The sequence below is a fragment of the Aquarana catesbeiana genome, linkage group LG07, assembly GCF_042186555.1.
Source record: "Aquarana catesbeiana isolate 2022-GZ linkage group LG07, ASM4218655v1, whole genome shotgun sequence".
In the NCBI taxonomy this organism is placed as follows: Eukaryota; Metazoa; Chordata; class Amphibia; order Anura; family Ranidae; genus Aquarana; species Aquarana catesbeiana.
In genome coordinates, this window is record NC_133330.1 from 284,974,166 (window position 1) to 284,997,185 (window position 23,020).

The window sequence follows — 23,020 nt, forward strand, 5'->3', positions numbered from 1 at the left end:
TGTGCACAGACCTAATACCATAGAACTGAGTAAACTTGATGGCTCCTCTCTTAGACCCCTTTCATACTGGGGTGCTTTTCAGGTGTTTTTCAGGCACTTTAGCATTAAAAAAAGTGCCTGTAAAGCGCCTGAAAGAAGCCTCATTTGCAATCCCAATGAGAAAGCCCGAGTGCTTTCACACTGGGGCGCTACGCTGGCAGGGTGTCAAAAAAAGTCTTGCAAACAGCTTCTTTGCAGCGCTTTCATTTTTTTGCCACCGGGCTGGGTGCGCCGATGGCCCGAGCCCTTTCACACTGCCAGCGCCCGAAAAACGCCTGAAAAACGCCCCAGTGTGAAAAGGGTCTTAAGCGGCGCTTTACCATCATTTTTCGGGCACTGGCAGTGTGAAAGGGCTCGGGCTTTCACATTGGGATTGCAGATGAGGCTTCTTTCAGGCGCTTTTTTTAACGCTAAAGCACCTGAAAAACGCCTGAAAAATGCCCCAGTATGAAAGGGGTCTTAGAGAAAAACTGCTGCACAAGCAGCGTATGTGTGAGCATTCACTGGCAGAGTGTGTTTTCTGGCCTCAAGGAGTGGGGATCTGACCAGGCCGTTGCCTGAAAGGGAGTGAGACAGTGTTTGAATAGGCAGGGGCCTGTACTCACCATGAGGCTGAAAGGTGCTAAGAGACAGTGGGGTTGATTTACTAAAAGTGGAGAGTGCAAAATCTGGTGCAGTTCTACAAAGAAATCAGCTTCCAGGTTTTATTGTCAAAGCTTAATTGAACAAGCTGAAGTTAGAAGCTGATTGGCTACCATACACAGCTGCACCAGATTTTGCACTCTCCACTTTTAGTAAATCAACCCCTCTGTATAAATAGGCAGGAACCTGTACAGCTCCAAATTCCAAAATTAATTTGCCACAAGACTGAATGAGTGGGATTAAGCAGTGAGTGTGTGCAGGAACCGACTCAGGGACTACATGGTCCAGATAGCCATCAGGCTGCAAAACTTCTACTTGTGTCATTGTGAAGCTAAAAACCCCTGCAAGGGTAAACGTTCATCTGATTGTGAAGTTTTCTGTTAAATAAATGTAGGTAAAAGAAAGCCCTTAAGTCAACATTGGCAAGTAAGTTGCATCCTTGGAAGCACTACACTTGAGTTGAACCCCTACAATATTTTTACATCCTTACAAAGACTATAGATTCCTTGTAAGATACTAGGGTTATAGTTTATGAGTTCTAAAATACTTGCTGGCAAAGCCCTTTTCAGCTGGAAAAAAAGGCTTTGCAGTTCGTAATATGGGGCTTGGAAGCATTAATTTGAAGTTTCAGGGTGCCCAGACCTAAAACTACATCAACTTCCAAATCCACTTATTCTAAGCCCACTGCTATTTGGAGTCAGACTGCAGGCTTTATGCCACCACAGGGTTTATATGTCCTGCTGAGCTTTAAATTACTCAAGAGAGTTTCTGGCTGTTGTTTTGTGATTCTGAAAGTCATGAAAATAGCTTTTAAGGCCAAAGAATTCAAAAGAGAATTAAAGGCATGGCTCCAAATATCAAAAGTATTCATAATTTTCTGATGAATATGTCAACATGCCCAGTGTCAGAGGATTCATCTGTTGTGAACACGAGTTCAGAAACAACACATGGTAGATGGCACCTAAGAAATGTTTATTGCTTGTCTCACTAACAAAAAAATGAAGGACAAACTGTACCGCCGTCTTAAACACAAACATCTGTTCAAGATTCCATTTAGAAGGGAAGCCAGACTTTAATCACAAGATACAAAATACAGTAATTAGAATGCAAAGTAAAGCTCGAGTAATTTAAAAGCTATCAGGTAAAAAAATTTGATCAGTACAGCACACCATCAGAGAGAAATGATTTGATACGTGCGACTGATTTTAAAGTACACTTGTCATTTGAGAAAGATGTGGGTGGTCATCACTGACTTTACGTGTAAAGTTTTACTTTCCTGGCCGTCATGCTGATGCAAAATTGGAGGCCACTGACCCATCACAAATATAGGGCCAAGTCATTATGACTTTCTGTTTTCCATTTGCTTCATTTTTCTGGGTCTGTGACTTAGAATCATTATACTAGAAAAAAAGAGGGGATAAAACTGACACAAAGGCTCAACCTCTATTAATTAGTAATTGGGACCAAGAGGACAAATTTCAATAGTAGTGCCTCAAAGCGCCTCTCAAATGCCCTCACTCCAGAACAAACCTACAAAGTAAGTCTGAGGTGTGTTCCTCTGAATTAACTAAGCATACAGAAGGAAAAAGGAAACCTAAGGGGCCCCAAAGCAATTCTTCAAAAAGGAACCAGCAAATGAGTACAAAAATTATGAAAAGTATTTATTACAAAATTCACTTTACACTAATCAAAATAGAACATACTTCCACCATAATACCTAAAATTAGACAATGTTGTCTAGAAACTCAGATGGCCACCACATTCAGACATACACCCCTTATAAGTATCGCTAAATACTTATTAAATCACTGGCAATAACTATGCTGGTATAAGAAGTAGTATTGTCAAAGCAATAGACTTGAATCAGATGAATACCAGACATAATTTGGGGATCCCATCCATGAGTCTATAGAACCATTGCAGTATACCGTAGTATGATTTAGTTCCAATGACATTGAATAGAAAGACATGAAAAGTTCATAGGTAGTGAGAAGGAAAAGTCACTGGAGGTATTACTTAGGAAGTAAATAGGAGGTAATTAATCACAATTCCTTTACTGAGATCATATGTCAAGCGGCTAGTCAGGCTATTATACAACACATGCAGGTGGTTTAGTATAACTCTAGGGGGCAGGTGAGTATGTGTGTGTGTCAACTCCCCCCAGCCCGGGGGGGGTAGGAAACAATACAGCTCACTGCTCTCTACTCTCCTGATAACCACCTCTGCCACTGCAATAGTGTGAAGCCACAGTTTTACTTGTTGATGACCTAAGGAATGGTCTCCGCCTGTCCCTCCAAATGACTTGCTTGTAGCGAGTGTTGATGGGGGTCTCTCTAGTTGTTTGCGGGCATACATACAGCCCATACACTCCAGAGGTTCCTTCGGATCTCCCAGGAATTGCCGAGGGGAGTTCCTCAGCCGGTGGGCGGATGTGAGTCCTCGCCACAGGGAGCGTGATGGCGTCACGCCGACGCGCCCCACTCGCAACACGCGTTTCTTCAGAGCATCTTCATACATGCTCTTCTTAAAGCTGAATTTTTATTATCAGAATCTGACTAAATATTGACCTTTTGCAGTCACTGTACAGCAGAGTTTAGAGAGGGAGAAGCAACAAAAGCAGCCAGTAAGGTGTCCTGCACTACAAGGGGCATGCTTACAAGTGCCTAATGTTGACAATGAATAAACATAATATATAAATACATGTTATGTGCGTACATAGCATATATCCCCCTAGTTCATAGAACAAGGGAGACAGTCCACACGTAGAAGTGAAGAAGACAGGGTATGCGCATGGGAGCCACAATCATGCCACAGCGCTCTGAATGGACAACATTACTCAGTATGCTGTCCATTCAGGGCACAGTGCTCATGCGCCAGTGATGTCACTGCACACTGCAGAAATAGTGAATATCTCCTAAACAGTGCATATTTAGGAGATATTCCTTGTACCTACAGGTAAGCTTTATTATAATAATTATAAATATTATAATGAAGATCTGTTGAGTCACTCCCCTCTATGCTGAGTTGGCTGACTGCTAATACCAACACTAAAGTAAATCCCGGAGAGGGTTAGTGTGTCCAGTGCGATGAATAATGCTTGCGGCAGCAGAACTCCTGAACGGGGGAAAAGCTCTAACCCAAATGGCGAACCCCTTCGAATGGGAAAAATCAAAAGTGCCCATTTTGAAGGCTTATATGCAAGTATAATGCAGTATATGCAAGTATTTGTGATTAAAAACAATAGTTTTTTTCAGGAGCAGTGATTTTAATGATGCTTAAAGTGCAATAAAAATGAAAAATTAATTTAAATATAGTTCCTGGGTGGTCCCCTTAGTTTACCTGTAAAGTGGTGCATCTGTAGCATTTAGCGGTTGCAACTTAAATAGCAACTGCTATTTAAAAAAAAAGCCCCTTCCGACGTCACTGACCCAGCATGCACCGGTTTGTGATGTCAGAAGGGGGCGGTGCCACCAGGTGACGTAGCCAGGTGGCCCTGCCCCTTACCTATATAAGAACTGTCAGACGGTGGAGCCTGCAGTAGGCAGACAGCCTTCATGTCCACGTTTTCATTTTTGTAATTTTTTGGGTGCGACAGGCAGCGTGACTGACGATGGATTTACATCGAGGGACACTATTTTTTTTATTTTTTAATAAAAACTGTCTCTGTGTTTTATTACTTTTTGACACTTTCTGACATTTAGTCACATGGGGGGAGCGGGATTTAGGGGTCCCTCTTGTTAAAGGGGGCCTCCAGATTCTGGTGAGCCCCCTGCCCGCAGACCCCCACAACCACCGGTCACAGTTGTTTGGATGAGGCCCTGGTCCCCATCAACATGGGGACGGGGTGCTTTGGAGCAGGGGGGCTTGTTGAGGACATGTGGCCTGGTTATGGTTCAGGAGGGGGGGGTAACCCACGCTGCTTTTTTTTAAACTTTGGCAATTTTTTTTTTTTTTACTCAGCTGTCAGTGGGGAAACCCATTGACAGCTGATGACTCGTCGGCCGGCTTCCTGGCCCCGCTCCTTTACAACCAGCTTATGCTGCATCCTGATTGGGCAAAGCTTTGCCCAATCAGGGAGAAAAATACACTGTGCAGTGCATTGCAGGGCATTCAGCGGGGCGAACACCCTGAAAATTTGAATGTTACCCAAAGGGGGCGAACAGCCAATGATCGTCCCGAACTGATGCTTGAACTGAACCATTCACCCAACTCTACTTGTGGCCTAATAAAGCTTTTTTGTGTTGCTCTGCTTCTCAGGGAGACATAGGGTTCCTTTGGGCTCAGCCCCCCGCTGTCCTTCAGCAGCACACCACACTGGCCACTCTGAGAATCCCTAATAAAAGCATGACCACACCGCCTCCACCAGTCTTGGAGCTTATGTTCCCTCTAAAACTGTATACTATCTGTACATCTGTGTGTATGACCACTAGCTGATTATTAGGGCAGCACAGTGGTGTAGTGGATAGCACTTTCGCCTAGCAGTAAGAAGGGTCGCTGGTTTGAATCCCAACCACAACACTGCCTGGAGTTTGCATGTTCTCCCTGTGCCTGTGTGGGTTTCCTCCGGGTACTCCGGTTTCCTCCCACACTCCAAAGACATGCTGGTAGGTTAATTGGATCCTGTCTAAATTGTCCCTAGTGTGTATGAATGTGAGTTAGGGACCTTAGATTGTAAGCTCCTTCAGGGTAGGGACTGATGTGAATGTACAATGTATATGTAAAGCACTGCGTAAATTGATGGTGCTATATAAGTACCTGAAATAAATAAATAAATTAGGGATAAATTAATTTGTGGGGCTTTAGTTAAGGAACACTTCCATTGGCTGATATCTTTACCAAGAACCACAAATATTGAGTCCAAAAGGAACCACGAATGTTGTGTCCAAAAGCTAAGGCTACATACAGTTCACAATAGGGATAAAACTTTTTTACAGAAGAGAGTTTAACAAGACTCGTGGCCACTCATTAAAATTAGAAGAAAAGAGGTTTAACCTTAAACTTTGTAGAGGGTTCTTTACTGTAAGAGCGGCAAGGATGTGGAATTCCCTTCCACAGGCGGTGGTCTCAGCGGGGAGCATTGATAGCTTCAAGAAACTATTAGATAAGCACCTGAATGACCACAACATACAGGGATATATAATGTAATACTGACACATAATCACACACATAGGTTGGACTTGATGGACTTGTGTCTTTTTTCAATCTCACCTACTATGTAACTATATGTATACCGCACTCGCAGTAAAAGCACCTCTTAGTGCAGTAAATACTTTGTTTGGGCCAGCTTGAACCAAACAAGCTATTTAAAGGGACCTAAAACTTGGGAGCTAGGGTTTATGTTCTAAAAGAATAAAGGGTATTTTTTTTAGCCTTTTGCAGCCTAATTATTGCAATATTGTGTTATTGTGTTATTGGGATAACTCTTTACAACTTTATATTTGTTAAATGTCCCCATTCACATAGCATAACGAAGAAAAAAAAAATCTAAAAATTAGACCCTCCAAAAATATTCTGGATCCTCCAGCAAGGAAAAATGCTAGATAGTTTTCTTTGTTTATAATGGGGGTTGCACGGCTGTGTTTGCCATAGTTAACCCAGTCTGTACTGTGCAAGCAGGTCTTTAATATCGATTGTAACTGTATTTGAACACTATCTGTCCTAACAAAAGGTTAAAGGCATAGAGTCTGGGCATCTTGCATTGTAATTGTTAATGAGGACAGATTTGGGACAGACTCACTCTAATATTGTTGAAGAAAACCTTGCAATCAGCCGTGACACCTCCTCTTGAGAAACAGCTAATAGGTAAGAAATATTTAAGAAATGAAAATGAAGCATTCTGTCTGGGAGGGAATGTATAACAAACATATAGTGGGATTTTCTCAAATTTGACTGCAAAAGTGGAAATAGGCTTTACAGACAAAACACAATTGTAATGTTAAAAGTCAGCTGTTGGCGCTTAAGGAAAAAGCAGCATGCAATATGTGTAAATATACAAACAGTACATAAAAAAGAAAAAAGCAGCGCTGAATGAATAATAGTGATACTCTTCAACAAGTATACAAGTGCATAAACAAAACTGAGTTTTAATTAAAAAAAATAGATCATAATAAAGTGAATAAAAGCCCAAGAGTGTAAATGAAATATTATTATTATTATTATTACTATTAGGTTTTATATAGTGCCAACAGTTTGTGCAGCGCTTAGTTCCAGTCATGTTATTACTCCACAATTTCAGCTAATCACTGTCTGTGTGTTGCCTCCATCAAATACAATAATACCTTACTATTACGATTATGTGCATAATTCATTCCAGAAGAATGCTTGTAATCCAAAGCACTTGTATATCAAAGCGAGTTTCCCCAAAGGAAACAAAGGAAACTCAGATAATCTGTTCCACAGCCACTGCTTGACTATGCAGTACCGCGTGTGGCCAGAGGTGCGGGGGCGCTGGAGACATTCGGAAACACTCAAAGACACACTGAGACACTCTGAGACACTCTGAGACACTCATAAACCACGTTACTGTTACAGTCCGAGGTTCCACTGTATAAAAAGTGCACATTCACCCGAACCAGTTGCTGTCTAGAGGTCACAGGTAGTTATAGGACAGCAAAAGTGCATTCAGTATTCAGTGGTCTTCCTTATGAAGATACATCTGATACTCTGTGGATGTGGTAGATCTTCCAACCTCACAGGCGAAGTCATCAGGGAAACTGTTCAATCCCATCAAGCCAGAAAGAAGGATCAAGACACCAGAAAAAAAATTGTTCATAGTGTAGTATTTATTAAAATATGTAAAAAACTAATTAAAAACACCACCAAACCACAAACAGCAGGGAATGGTGTTTGGACTCTACATCTAACAGTGCAAGCAGTCCATATAAAGTGCATAAGAAAACAAGGCATATAAACTTGCATAGTATGCCACCAAACTGAGCTCAGAATGGCGGCAGGATCTCTGGCATATAACTCAACCTTAAAAAAGAGTTTATTGTTCTTGCTTTGAACACGAACAATCCATTGCAGCTAATTTGCTGTTCTGCATATGCACCAGTGTATATCCAACAACCATCCACACAGTGCTCTTCACACCATGAGTATACATTTTGTTTTTTTGACTCAGAGGACAGGTGAAGAATCTGCAGCTCCTTTTTTTTTACTCTATTCAAGTGTTACAGAGACTGTCAGAATCTTCAACACTTCCAGTTTCAGGTGCCACAGCCTGTGTGACGGCCATGGCTCCCTCCATAGATATAATGCAGAAACACATGTAGACAAAAAGGGACAGGGACGATGTTATTTGCAGGATCACCAGATTAAAATAAAGGGAAAAGCAAGAAAAAAAGAAATGAATGAAGCTGCCACATCCAAGGGCTGGTAAGCTGCAATACTGTATATTTGCAATACATTCTTATTCTTGGGTTTGGATGCATTTTTTTTCTAAAACTCTCTGAACTCCCAATTTATCTTAATCTAATCCCTAAACTAAGCCTTAACCCTAAAAAATGTATTCTGATTTATACTCACCTCTCCAGAGCCAATAGCATGCAGTTCCTATGCTGAAAGCATGTTGCACGAAGATCTTAGCACCAGAAGAAATGTCTTCCTGGACAGCTAATCTGCATTTATCTGCTTAAACTCACAGCCAAAATAAAGAAACAAATAATACATAATCTGATGAGTTATATTATACAGCTTTAGTGACATTATATTTATTCTTAGTGAAGTGCGTTTTCTGGCAACCTTTTATTCTTACATTAAATGAGGTGCTTCTGTAGAGAAGAAAATTGCATTTATGAATCCTAGATCTGTACTGCGCCTTACTTCTTATACAGGACTTGTTGAGGAGCACACCCAATGTTACAGCAATGAGAATTCTGGCAACCCATAAAGGTAGCTAATAAGCAGCAGTGCATATAATTTAATACAAAAGAATAAGGAAATAGACATTACCAATGTCATAAGAGGGTATTTTCAAGCTCTCGCTGACTGCAGCCAGGTATCAAATAAAATGATAAAGGGCATTGAAGGTGAAAGCTAACTTCTCTACAGATATGTATATGATCTCTTCTGGGCTGAATGTATAATATATTAGAAACCTGTGGTTCAAAATATTCACTGTGAAATATTTTACAGATGGTTTTTCCTTCATTTACACAGAACTTGATGCTCCCAAAAATCTGCGTGTGATGGGGAAAGCCTCAACAACCCTGGAATTGGAGTGGGATAACAGTGACGCTGAGGGTGATGGGTACCGCGTTGTCTTCAGTACTCTGGCAGGTGATCAGTACCATGAACTCAGAATACCACGTCATCCTGGTCAGACGACAAAAGCCACACTTACTGGTGAGTAGACATGTGCAATTTGTTTCATAACGAATCGAAATTCGGCCGAACTTTGCATCTTTCGGACATTCGGATGCATCCGAATGTCTGAATAAAAAAATAACGAATTTCAACTAATACGAAAGAAATTATAGCGGATATAACGAATGAATTAGACATGATTTGAGATTCAGTATAATGAATATTGACAGAAATAACTAATTCTACAGAAATAACTAATTATCCGAAAACTAATTAACGTAACATAACGAATATAACAGAACTAAATTATGTGTTTTACGAATGACGACGAACCGAAACTAAACGAAAATTTCTGTTATGCACAAGTCTACTGGTGAGTAAAGGAGAATTTTCTTTTTCCAAAATCTTGTCCAGTCATGTGCCATCATCGTGGCCATTGTAGTGTCTAATTGCCACCAATAATGAAGCCATTCATAACTTGTACTCTGCGGTTGACATATTCTGCAGAGAATTTCTAAGAAAAAATTTGGGGTATTTAACATCATAACACAGTCATTATGAATAAGCTTTGCAATGTGTGTGATATGTTTACTTTCTATGAACGTCAGCTCCATCTAATGGCCATTAAGTGGTATTTTCCTGAAATACCCCAATACCCCAGATTACTTCACCTTATGCACTCTTAGTGCTAACAGACTTGACCTGAAGACAAAGGCCATGCGTTGTCATAGCAAACCCAGAGCGTCCCTTGTAAGCTGGCACAGCTCCAAGTCACATGATCATGGAGGCGGGACCAGCCTCACCAAGGTTTCGGGCTCCCTGGCCGGAAGGAGTGGCTCGCACGCAGCCTGTCTGCTGCTGCAGGCGGGATCTATTCTCTCCTAAGCCTTTTCTCTCCCACCGTCCGGAGGATTACATCCTGTATGCTGGCCATGACTATCCATATGAATGCTCTGTTCCACATAACCCTTGTGAGTGCAATCTGTTTTAATTCTTGTTTAGTCATTCAATAAAACTGCATTGCACAATTAGCCGGTGTGCTCTGCCTTTTCTCATATATTAATTAGCCCTAGCAGACACTGAGAAGTGTGATGCTGTGTATAAGATTTACATTCTGCAACAGTCTCAGCAAGGCCTTGTGCAGATTGAGAGCCCATTGGCTGAGGAGGCAGCAGGATTCCCTTCCTCGCTACATCACCTTAAGTCCTGGTTGGTTTATTTACTACTTGAAATAACCATTTTCTACTATGCTTGTTTTCTATGTGAAACAAGCCGGTGGGAGGACCAAAAGGTCAAGAAAAAATATGCAATCAAATACGGGACAATCGATATGGCACATGGTATGTTTCTTTAACCTCCCTGGCGGTATGATTATTTCGGATTTTAGGTGCTGAAAGCGGTACAATTATTTTGCATGGAAATTTGGCGTTTTATATTGTAGGTCTGTAAATCTTAACAATAACACACTTAAATTTGTCCAAACCAGAGTCTAGTAGATATCCCGGGTATGATAAAGTTTGAAACACAAAAACATAAATTATAATATAATAAATAAAAATAAATAATTAAAAAAAATTTAAAAAAATAGTAATAAAATACATTTCCCCACAATTCACTATCGCTCAATTTTGCAAGTGTTCTAATTTACTATCGCTGTTTTCTAGCTGGTCTAAAGCCACTTTTGACGTAAAGGGACACTTTTTGGTTGCTATGGACAATCTCCAGTTTCCAGGCAGAAAGAACAGTGTATATCATGTAAAACTGCATGCAGGGCATGGGCCAGAGCACTGGGGACAAAAGGGATGTGAAATCATTTCATACAGTACTGTAATCTGTAAGATTACAGTACTGTATGTGTTATGATTTTGACATTATTTTGAATTTGCCGCCAGGCTCCGCCCCCGTGCGTCGCGCCGCTCGCAGGGAACGGAGCCTGGCACGGAGAGGCTTCGGAGGAGGACGGAGCCCTCAGACACTGCGGGGGACATCGCAGGATCCCGGGGACAAGGTAAGTAACGCCGCCCCAGGATCCTGCAATGCGATCCCGAGTGTGGCTCGGGGTTACCGCTAATGGTACTGAATTTTAACCCCGAGCCACACTCGGGAAAACCGCCAGGGAGGCTACAATTTTACAAGATGGGTGAAAACCCAATTTCTAGCCCTTACACCTAAATTTCTACACATCCTCTTTTACCTGTACCTCTGTTTTTATAATAATTCTTATGCCCCGTACACACGGTCCGATTTTCCGACGGAAAATGTGTGATAGGACCTTGTTGTCGGAAATTCCGACCCTGTGTGGGCTCCATCACACATTTTCCATCGGAATTTCAGACACACAAAGTTCGAGAGCAGGCTATAAAATTTTCCGACAACAAAATCCGTTGTCGGAAATTCCGATCGTGTGTACACAAATCTGACGCACAAAGTGCCACGCATGCTCAGAATAAATTAAGAGATGAAAGCTATTGGCTACTGCCCCGTTTATAGTCCTGACGTACGTGTTTTACGTCACCGCGTTTAGAACGATCGGATTTTACGACAACTTTGTGTGACCGTGTGTATGCAAAACAAGTTTGAGCCAACATCCATGGACCTGATAGCTAAGATAGCTAGCCCAACAATCTTAACAATACCTTCAATGCATGTCATTGAGAAAAAATCTCAGATATTAGCTGCGCAGTAGCATACATAAGTACTGTAGAAAAGTTGAGAGGCTATGAAGTGCACTAGACTTCATTAGTACTGGGCAGCCTCCAGCCCTGCTGCTATTTTGGATGACATCCAGTAAAAACATCCAAGTACAACATTAGGTTAAACTCTGCATTAACACACTGCACCAGATGTACACCTTAGTACTCTTCATTTCCACAAGGTTCATTGTCCATGCCAATCACTGAAGCTGCTTCATATTGCCAGTTGGAGAAACCCCAGAATTAAGTTAATCAATCTACTGCGTGTCAGACATTATCATAAAACTATGATGATTTAATGATACTCCTCTTCAACACAAGATGTGGGATGTAACATAAAAAAACAGTAACATACTTAACACAACCTTGCGAACACTAAAAAGTGACCAAAGTGGCAATTAACTTTATAACTTGCAACTGCCTGACTATTGTCTTGGCCCAATGTTAGACAGCCTCACTGACAAATAGTGAGGTTCAAAAGGTGGAGGTGAGGGAAGGTTAGTGTCCATAACCCTATCAGTAGGTCATAATTACCATAAGGAAATGTTGACGCGCTGTTTTGCAACTCAAATGCTACTTTACTTTTTAGGTGCCCATAAATGTATTTTTTGGGTAATGTTAACTAAACCTGACTTCTGATATTCTGAATGGATGATAGGGGGCATGATATTAGGGAGATACAATCTAAACATCTTGGTTCTTTTCCTCTATTGTTGCAAGCAGAACAAGCCTCTTACTTTTTTGATATGGTGCTTATCTATCTGTTCACTCAGGGCCGGGACAAGCGGTGGGCAGGAGGGGAGGTTGCCCTGGGCGCAATAGTTTACTGTAAAGACAGAGGCGCCTACCTTCTGTTCCAAGGCTGACAGAAGTAGTGACGGGGCAGTGATTTTAAGAAATGAGTGACTGCTGGATGTAGAATCCCCTAAGCTTGCACATCATGAATAGGGGAGGGGGGCCCAGTTTGGCATCTTTGCCCTGGCACTGTGTTCACCTGACTGGTCCATGCAAATGTAGGTTGTCAATGGCTGTGGTGCCTGATTAGCAGTTAGTGATGTATAATGTGACTAGGGATGAGCTTGAGTCAAACTCACTGGAACAATTTGGGGTGTTTGCGGCAAATTTGAAAGCCGCGGAACACCCTTTAAAAGTCTATGGGAGAAATCAAAAGTGCTAATTTTAAAGGCTTATATGCAAGTTATGGTCATAAAAAGTGTTTGGGGACCTGGGTCCTGCCCCAGGGGACATGGATCAATGCAAAAAAAAGTTTTAAAAATGGCCATTTTTTCGGGAGCAGTGATTTTAACAATGCTTAAAGTGAAACAATAAAAGTGTATTATTCCTTTAAATTTCGTACCTGGGGGGTGTCTATAGTATGCCTGTAAAGGGGCGCATGTTTCCCGTGTTTAGAACAGTCTGACAGCAAAATGACATTTCAAAAGAAAAAAAGTCATTGACGTCAGTGGGGTGACCCAGCCCCCTCTGACGTCACGGGGAAACCCATAGGGAAGTCTCCATCAAGTCCCCGTGCGTCAGAGGGGGGCAGGGTCACCGGGTGGCCCCGCCCTCCGTTATTTAAGAAGTGTCAGAAGACAAGAAGCGTCACACAGCGGGAGCCTCCCATCATGGATGCGGAGCGGCCCGAGAACGAAGAAGGGAAAGAGACGCCGCGGAGGAAGATGCCGGACAAGAACACTGGAGCAAGAATCAGAGGATCAGAGGAAGAACCAGAGGAAGAAAAAAATGGAGGAAGAAACCGAAGGAAGAAGGAAGGAAGAAGATAGAAGAAAGAAGATGGAAAGAAGAAGACTTTAAATAAAGGAATTGTCAAAAACTGTCTCTTGTAATTTTTAACACTTTTTTTGTGAAATGGTAAGGGTACTTTTGTACCCCCTTACCATTTCACATGGGGGAGCCGGGATCTGGGGGTCCCCTTGTTAAAGGGGGCTTCCAGATTCCGATAAGCCCCCCGCCTGCAGACCCCCACAAGCACCGGGCAAGGGTTGTGAGGATGAGGCCCTTGTCCCCATCAACATGGGGACAAGGCGCTTTGGGGGGGACCCCAAAGCACCCTCCCAACGTTGAGGGCATGTGGCCTGGTACGGTTCAGGAGGGGGGGCGCTCTCTCGTCCCCTCCTCTTTTCCTGCGGCCTGCCAGGTTGCATGCTCGGATAAGGGTCTGGTATGGATTTTTGGGGGGACCCCATGCAATTTGTTTTGTTTAATTTTGGTGCAGGGTTCCCCTTAAAATTCAGGTCTGGTATGGATTTTGAGGGGGACCTCCATGCCATTTTTGTTTTTAAATTTTGGCGCGGCGTTCCCCTTATACCCATACCAGACCTGAAGGGCCTGATATGGAATTTAGGGGGACCCCCACGCCATTTTTAAAAAAAATTTTGGTTCGGGGGTTCCCCTGTGGGGAAATCCCATGCCGTTTTTATGAATGAACTTTTACGTGTATTGCTGGACCGACAATTCATTAATAGCCACGAATAGTTTTAAATGACTTTTTTCCTTTAGAAAAGTCATTTTGCTCTCAGACTGTTCTAAACACGGGAAACATGCGCCCCTTTACAGGCATACTATAGACACCCCCCAGGTACAAAATTTAAAGGAATATTACACTTTTATTGTTTCACTTTAAGTATTATTAAAATCACTGCTCCAGAAAAAATGGCAGTTTTTAAAACTTTTTTTTGCATTGATCCATGTCCCCTGAGGCAGGACCCAGGTCCCCAAACACTTTTTATGACCATAACTTGCATATAAGCCTTTAAAATTAGCACTTTTGATTATTCATGTTCGAGTCCCATAGACTTTACCGGTGTTCACGTGTTTGAACTAATTTTTTGCCTCTTCGCATGTTCTGGTGCGAACCAAACAGGGAGGTGTTCGGCTCACCCCTAAATGTGACAATCCTCCTGCATGATGCCATTATTTGTGCCAATAGTGGCAATTATTTTGCATGGTTTTATCCGGTGAGCAGGTAGAGCAACAGCCCCACAAAAAATAAAGGTCTTGTTTCAGGGGGAAATCTGACTTTAAAGAGGAACTGCAACCTGCTCACATAATGTGTAATAAAAACATCTTTGCCATTCTGAAGCTTCCCTCCAGCCACTTTGCATATTATTTTATATATACTGTGATTCTGTACTTGCCAAATATGCTACAGAAATCTCCCTCCGCTAAGTCTGGCTGCATCCATTTTAAATGTGGGCAACTGAAGCTACTGCCTGTTCACTTCCTGGATTTACACAGAGGCACACCTCTAGCTCTGCAGCTCTCATTGGCCCTCTTATGACTCACCCCCTCCCTTCCTGGCAAAGAGGCTTCCTTCTGGGATGACAGCCATGCAAACCAATTTGATGCAGTGTGCGGCGTATGGTCTGAGCATTGACAGGCTGACCCCCCCACCCCTTCAACCTCTGCAGCAATGCTGGCAGCACTCATACGTCTATTTCCCAAAGACAACCTCTGGATATGACGCTGAGCACATGCACTCAGCTTTTTTGGTCGGCCATGGATAGGCCTGCTCTGAGTGGAACTTGTCCTGTTAAACCACTGTATGGTCTTGGCCAGCGTGCTGCAGCTCAGTTTCAGGGTCTTGGCAATCTTGTTATAGCCTATAGCCTGTAGAGCAACAATTCTTTTTATCAGATCCTCAGAGAGTTCTTTGCCATGAGGTGGCAGGTTGATCTCCCAGTGACCAGTATGAGAGAGTGAGAGCGATAACACCAAATTTAACACACCTGCTCCCCATTCACACCTGAGACCTTGTAACACTAATGAGTCCAGAGCCCAATTTGGGCATTTTCACTTAGGGGTGTACTCTCTTTTGTTGCACCCTCCCAGGAAAAAAAAAACAACCTCTCTAGTAATATACACCAAACTGAGCATGTGCAGTGAAACTCCAAAGGCTCTGTTCTATCAGGAGATGGATTGGGGACAGTGGAAGAAGGGGAGGATCAGAGAAGACAGGATCAAACAGCCTTTTTACACAATGTGCAAGATTAACCCCTTAGGTTCCACAGTGAATATAACAAGCATGCTTTACTGCATATACAGAATGAAATTTCGTCCAGTTCCTGAACAACTGGCCACAGTTTGAGCCATGGGTGGACCTGTCAGCCCCTTCCAACCCAATATTCCTTGGCCTGAAAATCAAAGGAGCTAGGTGGGCTACGTAGGTCCAATCAGATGCAGCCACCTTTTGTATATTCTGGCATCTGCAGGTGCCAACTGTCAGAATACAATAGCCAAAAGGGGAGAATCTGCCATCCACACAGTTTAGCATGGCTGGGGGAGTTGCTAGACTTCTCTCGTTCAGCCCAAGGAGCTGAAGGAGAGAATTTTTACAGTGTATGGCCATTTTTACTGAGAGAAAATGTATTTTAAAGCATTTCTAAATATTTTTAAATTAAATAATATGCACAGATTATATAAAAGGCTAAAAACTTGTGAGGCTTCAATTAGGCTATAAAGCAAAGTGCATCTCTTGACCGAGTGCAAAGGACCCATAGGAGAGTGAACCCTGTTCAGCCCTCTTCTGGCTCATCTCTGCTTGGCCAAAGATAATATTGGTGCAGGTAAGAGTATTGGGTAGTATTGGGTAGCCATGCCCTCCTGGAACATATTCAGTGGTAGATACAACCAGGGCTTTTTTCAGGGGGAACTTGGTGGAACTCAGTTCCACCACCTCTGGCTCGGACCCTTTGGTGCCTGCTCACCACATTCACTTGTAAATATAGAAGTCTGGTTTCTGTGTTTACAAGTGACAGCTCTGCACTCTGTATGTAATGCAATCCTGATATTTAATGCCCCTTTAAGACCCTCCTACTGTTTTCGTGAAATTTTACTGAACACACCCACTATTTGATGTGATTTGGAGGGTGTGTGTAGGGGGAGGGGTTTTGTGGGGCCGTGGTTACATTCCAGCACCTATTGTTTGAGAAAAAAAGCCCTGGATACAACTGCTTTGACCCCTGTGTCTGCATGCAGGGGTCCAAAAGGTATAGGAAGCCTGAAAATATGTAAAAAAATGTTCATTTTAGGCTAATCCTTTAAAAAAAAATGTATTATAGCATTGGTTTCTCATTTCTCCCCTTCCTGCTGCTGAGTCCTTTAGATGGCTTTATGAAGGCTTGATGGCACATCATCTGCAGCAGGAACGAAACAACAGCAAAACAAAGATGAGTGCTTGATGTCACTGCTTGTCTTTTTTGGAAAACAGAAAAGTAAGAAATACAGAACACGTTATACATAATTCAGAGCCCACGACATATACAATCATAAACAAAGCTGCACTTGCACACAGCTTGATTCTCTTTCTTATTTTGTGAAGGGGTTTGAATATCCAATATTAGGGTCAGCAGGTATAATTATGGAAGTGCTTTGTCATGCTGTGCTTTGCTAGTTTTTCAAGTAGCTGTGCTCTTAGGCCAATGGCTCTTAAATATCTTTCTGCTTTTCCCTTGATTATATATTTCATTTCTTAAATGTAAAGGCATATATACACCCTGTAATCTGCTGTAGATTCTAGTTATAGGGCACGAATGGGGGCAGGCAAAGTATTGGTTAAATGAAATGAAGAAAATGTCATTCTAAAGCTGGATATTGCTTATGAAATAAGGAACTAAAATCAGTAAATGTAAATTATTTACTTAAAGAAGAAGAAAAGATTAACTATAACTTTTATTAAAAATGCTACCCACACCACTACCACCTATCCTGCCGAACTTCTATAAAAAAAAGATGTGTGTACTTCTTTTTTTAATAAACTCTGGTCCGCTAACATGATCCTGCAGCTCCGATCTCCTGTGTCAGTGAGCCGCTGCTGCAGGGGAAGAAGGGGGTGCTGACAAAGGCTGGGCAGTGGGAGTCTATGGGTGATTTCACGGCTGTTCATGAGCACTCCCTTGCACAGGGGAGCCGGACACCTAACAGGACCGGAGCAGATTGTAAACGGGTAAGTACACACCTTTTTTTTATACAGGTTTGGCAGGATAGGTGAGGGGTTAGCATTTTTAAGAAAAGTTATAGTTAGTCTTTTCTTCTACTTTTGTTATAGGCACACATTCACAGTCACTCTTTGGCTCAGTCTAGAGGTGTTCTTTTTTGTGTTTTTATTTTTGGGGACACTTGGATAGGAACTGAATGGGATACTCCAAAAAGAACTATGTACAAGAATAGGACAGTAAACTTACTTTTGTAGAACTGAAGTAAAAGTCCTAGCAAGAGCAAACTGTAGACTTGGCTTTGTAGTAGACTGAACTCGTCAGGACACCATCCGAAACACACAGCTGACTCTCTAGCACTGGATGGGTGGCAGCAGCCCAAAAGTCTCTAAGATCTCTCTCACTGTCTGTACTCACAAATGTCCTTGGAAAGTTGGGTGCCTCTTTCCAAAACCCATGTGACACCTTTCTCCTGTGACATCAGACTAAATCTTTAGATGATGGCCCCTCAGTCAGCTCTCTGTAACTTCAGCATCCAGGCTCCTCAGCTAGCCCAGCTGAGGCCTCACAACCAGCAAGCACATGGCAGGTCTGGTCAGAGGGCAGCAAGCCCTCCAGGCTGGACTTCTTCTTTCCAGGACAAGATAAGACTGCTCTGTGTCTCAGAGTATTTATACAGACTCATAGCAGCCTTCAGGGCCAATCTCCCTGGAATTGGCCAGGGCTTTATAAAAGTTTATGCTGCTCATTTGCCTTGCTCCAAATCTATGTTCTAGAGAGATCCACAGTTCTCCAGAAATCAGAGGAAGCAATCAAACCTGCAGCAGCTGAAACAATGAACAAACCTAACTAATTTCATGCAGCTGCACTGGTTGCAGTGAGCTAGAACTAAATTTGCCTAACTCAGCAATTGCAGCCATACTTATTATAGTGAGACAAGCTAAATGTACCTAACAAAAAAATACAGCTTTGCTGAATACAGTGAGCCACAGCTAAATTGACCTAATCCAAGCACCTATCTGGGGTGGGGGTGGGGGGGTCTACACACCTATTTAAGACCTGCTCATATATGCAATATTGAGGCCGTGGGAAAGTGTTCATATACGGAAACAAAGTCAAATATATCAACATATAGTAGTTAGATCCATGGGGAGACCATAAATTATATGTTAAATAAAAGGGTGGTAGTTTTTCTAAAATTATAATGGCCTTATTTGATGTGGCCATATTAGGTGTGGATCATGATTGATGGAGTTCTAGCTGAAGTCATTCAATTTTAAAGTTTATTAATCTGATAAAACCTACACTTTCTCCACGGAGGAAGCGAGTTGAATGATGCTGGCCATCATTCACCCTAGAATACTGAAGACAACTAGTGGAATTGGCGGACTTAAAAGTGAACCAGGGGACCTAAATGGGAACTAAACGCATCAATTTATTGGTTTCTCAAAACAGTCACAATCAAGACATGCCACATGAACAATAACTGTTCTGCCCTGTACACACGGTCGGACATTGATCGGACATTCCGACAACAAAATCCATGGATTTTTTCCGACGGATGTTGGCTTAAATTTGTCTTGCATACACACGGTCACACAAAGTTGTCGGAATATCCGATCGTTCTGAACGTGGTGACGTAAAACACATATGTTGGGACTCTAAACGGGGCAGTAGCCAATAGCTTTAGTCTCTTTATTTATTCTGAGCATGCATGGCACTTTGTGCGTCGGATTTGTGTACACACGATTGGAAATTCCGACAACGGATTTTGTTGTCGGAAAACTTTATAGCCTGCTCTCAAACTTTGTGTGTCGGAAAATCCGATGGAAAATGTGTGATGGAGCCTACACACGGTCAGAATTTCCGACAACAAGGTCCTATCACACATTTTCCGTCGGAAAATCCGACCATGTGTACGGGGCATTAACCGTTGCTTATGCTCTTTGATATGAGAATTATAGATTATGAAATATTTTTGAGTTTATATAGAGAATCCAGGGTGATCAAATTTTGTTGAATGGTAGTTGTCAATGTGGGCTATGAATTTCTCCAGTCTTATTATTGAGCATAGTTCATGTGTCTATTGGGGTATATAGGCAATAGAAGTTGGGAGTTCCAGTGCCTGTGTATGCTGCAGTGAGAAAGTAACAGATCAAGCTCTTTTTGATGTGAGAGAGAGATGGGGCCTGGGATAATGGAAAGATTGGCTACTTGAGGCAAATTTGGCATGGTACAGTTGTGCTCATAAGTTTACATACCTTGCCAGAATTTATGATTTCTTGACCATTTTTCAGAGAATATGAATGATAACACAAAAACATTACTTTCACTCATGGTTAGTGTTTGGCTGAAGCCATTTATTATCAATCAACTGCGTTTACTCTTTTTAAATCGTAATGGCAACAAAAACTACCCAAATGACCCTGATCAAAAGTTTACATACCCTGGTGATTTGGGCCTGATAACATGCACACAAGTTGACACAAAGGGGTTTGAATGGTTATTAAAGGTAACTATCCTCACCTGTGATCTGTTTCCTTGTATTTAGTGTGTGTATAAAAGGTCAATGCATTTCTGGACTCCTGACAGACCCTTGCATCTTTCATCCAGTGCTGCACTGACTTTTCTGGACTCTGAGTCATGGGGAAAGCAAAAGAATTGTCAAAGGATCTGCGGGAAAAGGTAGTTGAACTGTATAAAACAGGAAAGGGATAAAAAAAGATATCCAAGGAATTGAGAATGCCAATCAGCAGTGTTCAGACTCTAATCAAGAAATGGAAAATGAGGGGTTCTGTTAAAACCAAACTACGGTCAGGTAGACCAACAAAAATTTAAGCCACAACCGCCAGGAAAATTGTTTGGGATGCAACGAAAAAACCCACAAATAACTTCAGGTGAAATACAGGACTCTGAAAACATGTGGTGTGGCTGTTTCAAGATGCACAATAAGGAGGCACTTGAAGAAAGATGGGCTGCATGGTCGAGTCGCCAGAAGAAAGCCATTACTGCGCAAATGCCACAAAGTATCCCGCTTATAATATGCCAAATAGTACAGAGACAAGCCTCAAACCTTCTGGCACAAAGTCATTTGGAGTGATGAGACCAAAATTTAGTTTTTTGGCCACAACCATAAACACTACATTTGGAGAGGAATCAACAAGGTCTAAGATGAAAGGTACACCATTCCTACTGTGAAACACAGAGGTGGATCGCTGATGTTTTGGGGATGTGTGAGCTACAAAGGCACAGGAAATATGGTCAAAATTGATGGCAAGATGAATGCAGTATGTTAGCAAAAAATACTGGAGGAACATTTGCATTCATCAGCCAGGAAGCTGCGCATGGAATGTACTTGGTCATTCCAACATGACAATGATCCAAAACACAAGGCCAAGTCGACCTGTCATTGGCTACAGCAGAATAAAGTGAAGGTTCTGGAGTGGCCATCTCAGTCTTCTGACCTCAATATCATTGAGCCACTCTGAGGTGATCTCAAACATGCAGTTCATGCAAGTCAGCCCAAGAATTTACAGGAACTGGAGGCTTTTTGCCAAGCGGAATGGGCAGCTTTACCTTCTAAGAAGATAAAGAGCCTCATCCACAAATACCACAAAAGACTTCAAGCTGTCATTGATGTTAAAGGGGGCAATACATGGTATTAAGAACTGGGGTATGTAAACTTTTGATCAGGGTAATTTGGGTAGTTTCTGTTGCCATTATGATTTAAAAAGAGTAAACAGAGTTGACTGATAATGAATGGCTTCAGCCAAACACTAACCATGAATGAAAGAAAAGTTTCTGTGTTATCATTCATATTCTCTGAAAAATGTCCAAGAAATCATAAATTCTGCCAGGGTATGTAAACATATGATCACAACTGTATTTATCAAATATTTCATTCCAGAAAGCCCGGAGCCTCTGGCAGCTCCACCAGGTACCAGGTCCTTAATAGTATTTGGGTGACCTCCCCAGAAAAAATCTGTGGAGCAAGTGAGGGCATTTGTATCATCTGGTTAGTATATTATTACGTCTTCCTTGTGTTGATCTAGCCATAGATGTTTTATGTGTGATGAAAATTGAAGTCTTAACATCCTTGTCAGTAAGGGTTTGATTGAGTTCTTGTTCTCACTCAAAAAAATTATGGATAGGATGAGGGTTGCTCCGATAACAGGATTTGGTGGAGTAGAGAAATAACATGAGTGGGTTCAAAGAAATGTAGGCATAATGTTTCAAACACTGTTTGTATTCTCTGAAGTGCAGAATGATAGTAGTCCCAAAGTTGGAAGTATTGAAGCCATTGTCCCTGACAGTTAGTAAATCTGTATGGGGTTTTACTGTGTGAGTAGTAAAGGCAGAAGAAATAATAGGATAGGGTTCAAGTTTATGCCACTACAGGATGGAGGAATTTAGAGTTCCTGGTGGGAGGTGGGGGGAGGGGGGTGTTCCAATACAGAAGTCACGGGACCCAGATAAGAAGAAACAGTAGAAATAGTAGATGACTAGAGTAAATAATTCCAGATTTTCAGAAGAGGGGGGTAAGCAGAAGGAGAAAGATGGAGCTTGGATGTCGTGGTGGAGGGACCCAAAGAAGAGAGAATGGAAGGGCAAGTGGCAGGTGACAAAATATTCCTCGGGATCCTTTTTAGGTACAAATAATATTTCTAGATGTTCCCTATAAAAAAGCAAATCTCTACTTTTTTTTTACTTCAGATTCACTTTAATGCTTATTAGGGGGGGTTATGGTTAGAAACCCACTTCCCCACATCCCAAGGTGCTTGTGATAAAAATTGGCAATGGGCCATCTGTTTCTTTCTGTAGATACAAACCAAATCCACTTGAAGCCTTACAGCAATATAGCATTCCATAAAGGTTTGATAGAAGTCTGACTTCGTAGGATCTCTTTTTCTAACAGGCAGAACTGCATTGCTTTCTGTCTTTGGTGCTAATGGCACCACTCCCCACAATGAAGACCAAGGTATTGGATGCAGAGACATATGGTGTGACTTGAACAAACTGCAGTTCTGGCACTGACACCCTCATAAACTGGATGGCATTGAGATTCCAAAAAAAGAAAAGAGAAGCTTATAGTTTTTATAGTCAAATTGGGATTATTATATGTAACAGAACAAAACTAATTTGATAAGTATAAAGCAATCATGCTCAACTGATGGTCCCCCAAAGTCTCCTACACAGCTTCCCTGACCTTGAGGTGTGAAAGTTAGATATATTGTTTAGGGTATTGTGCATTTTAGAGGTGTTCTCTAATTGGTCAAATGAAAATTATACTTTTAGAACCTTCTGTGTATAGTTTTTAATTGCATATATACATAGGATGTTTGTTAATTCAATAAGAAGGCCTCTAATTTCTGCTCAGAAGTTATG

General features: G+C 41.9%; 1 protein-coding gene across 3 annotated transcripts in view; it reads left to right on the forward strand.

The window, feature by feature from the left end:
• Nucleotides 1-23,020, forward strand: part of TNR (tenascin R) — a 932,265-nt gene that overhangs the window by 696,214 nt on the left and 213,031 nt on the right. For all 3 annotated transcript variants that reach the window (XM_073593414.1, XM_073593413.1, XM_073593415.1), the window contains one exon: nucleotides 8,842-9,027. In XM_073593414.1, the coding sequence (XP_073449515.1) occupies nucleotides 8,842-9,027 (186 nt within the window). The remainder of the gene's footprint in view (nucleotides 1-8,841; nucleotides 9,028-23,020) is intronic.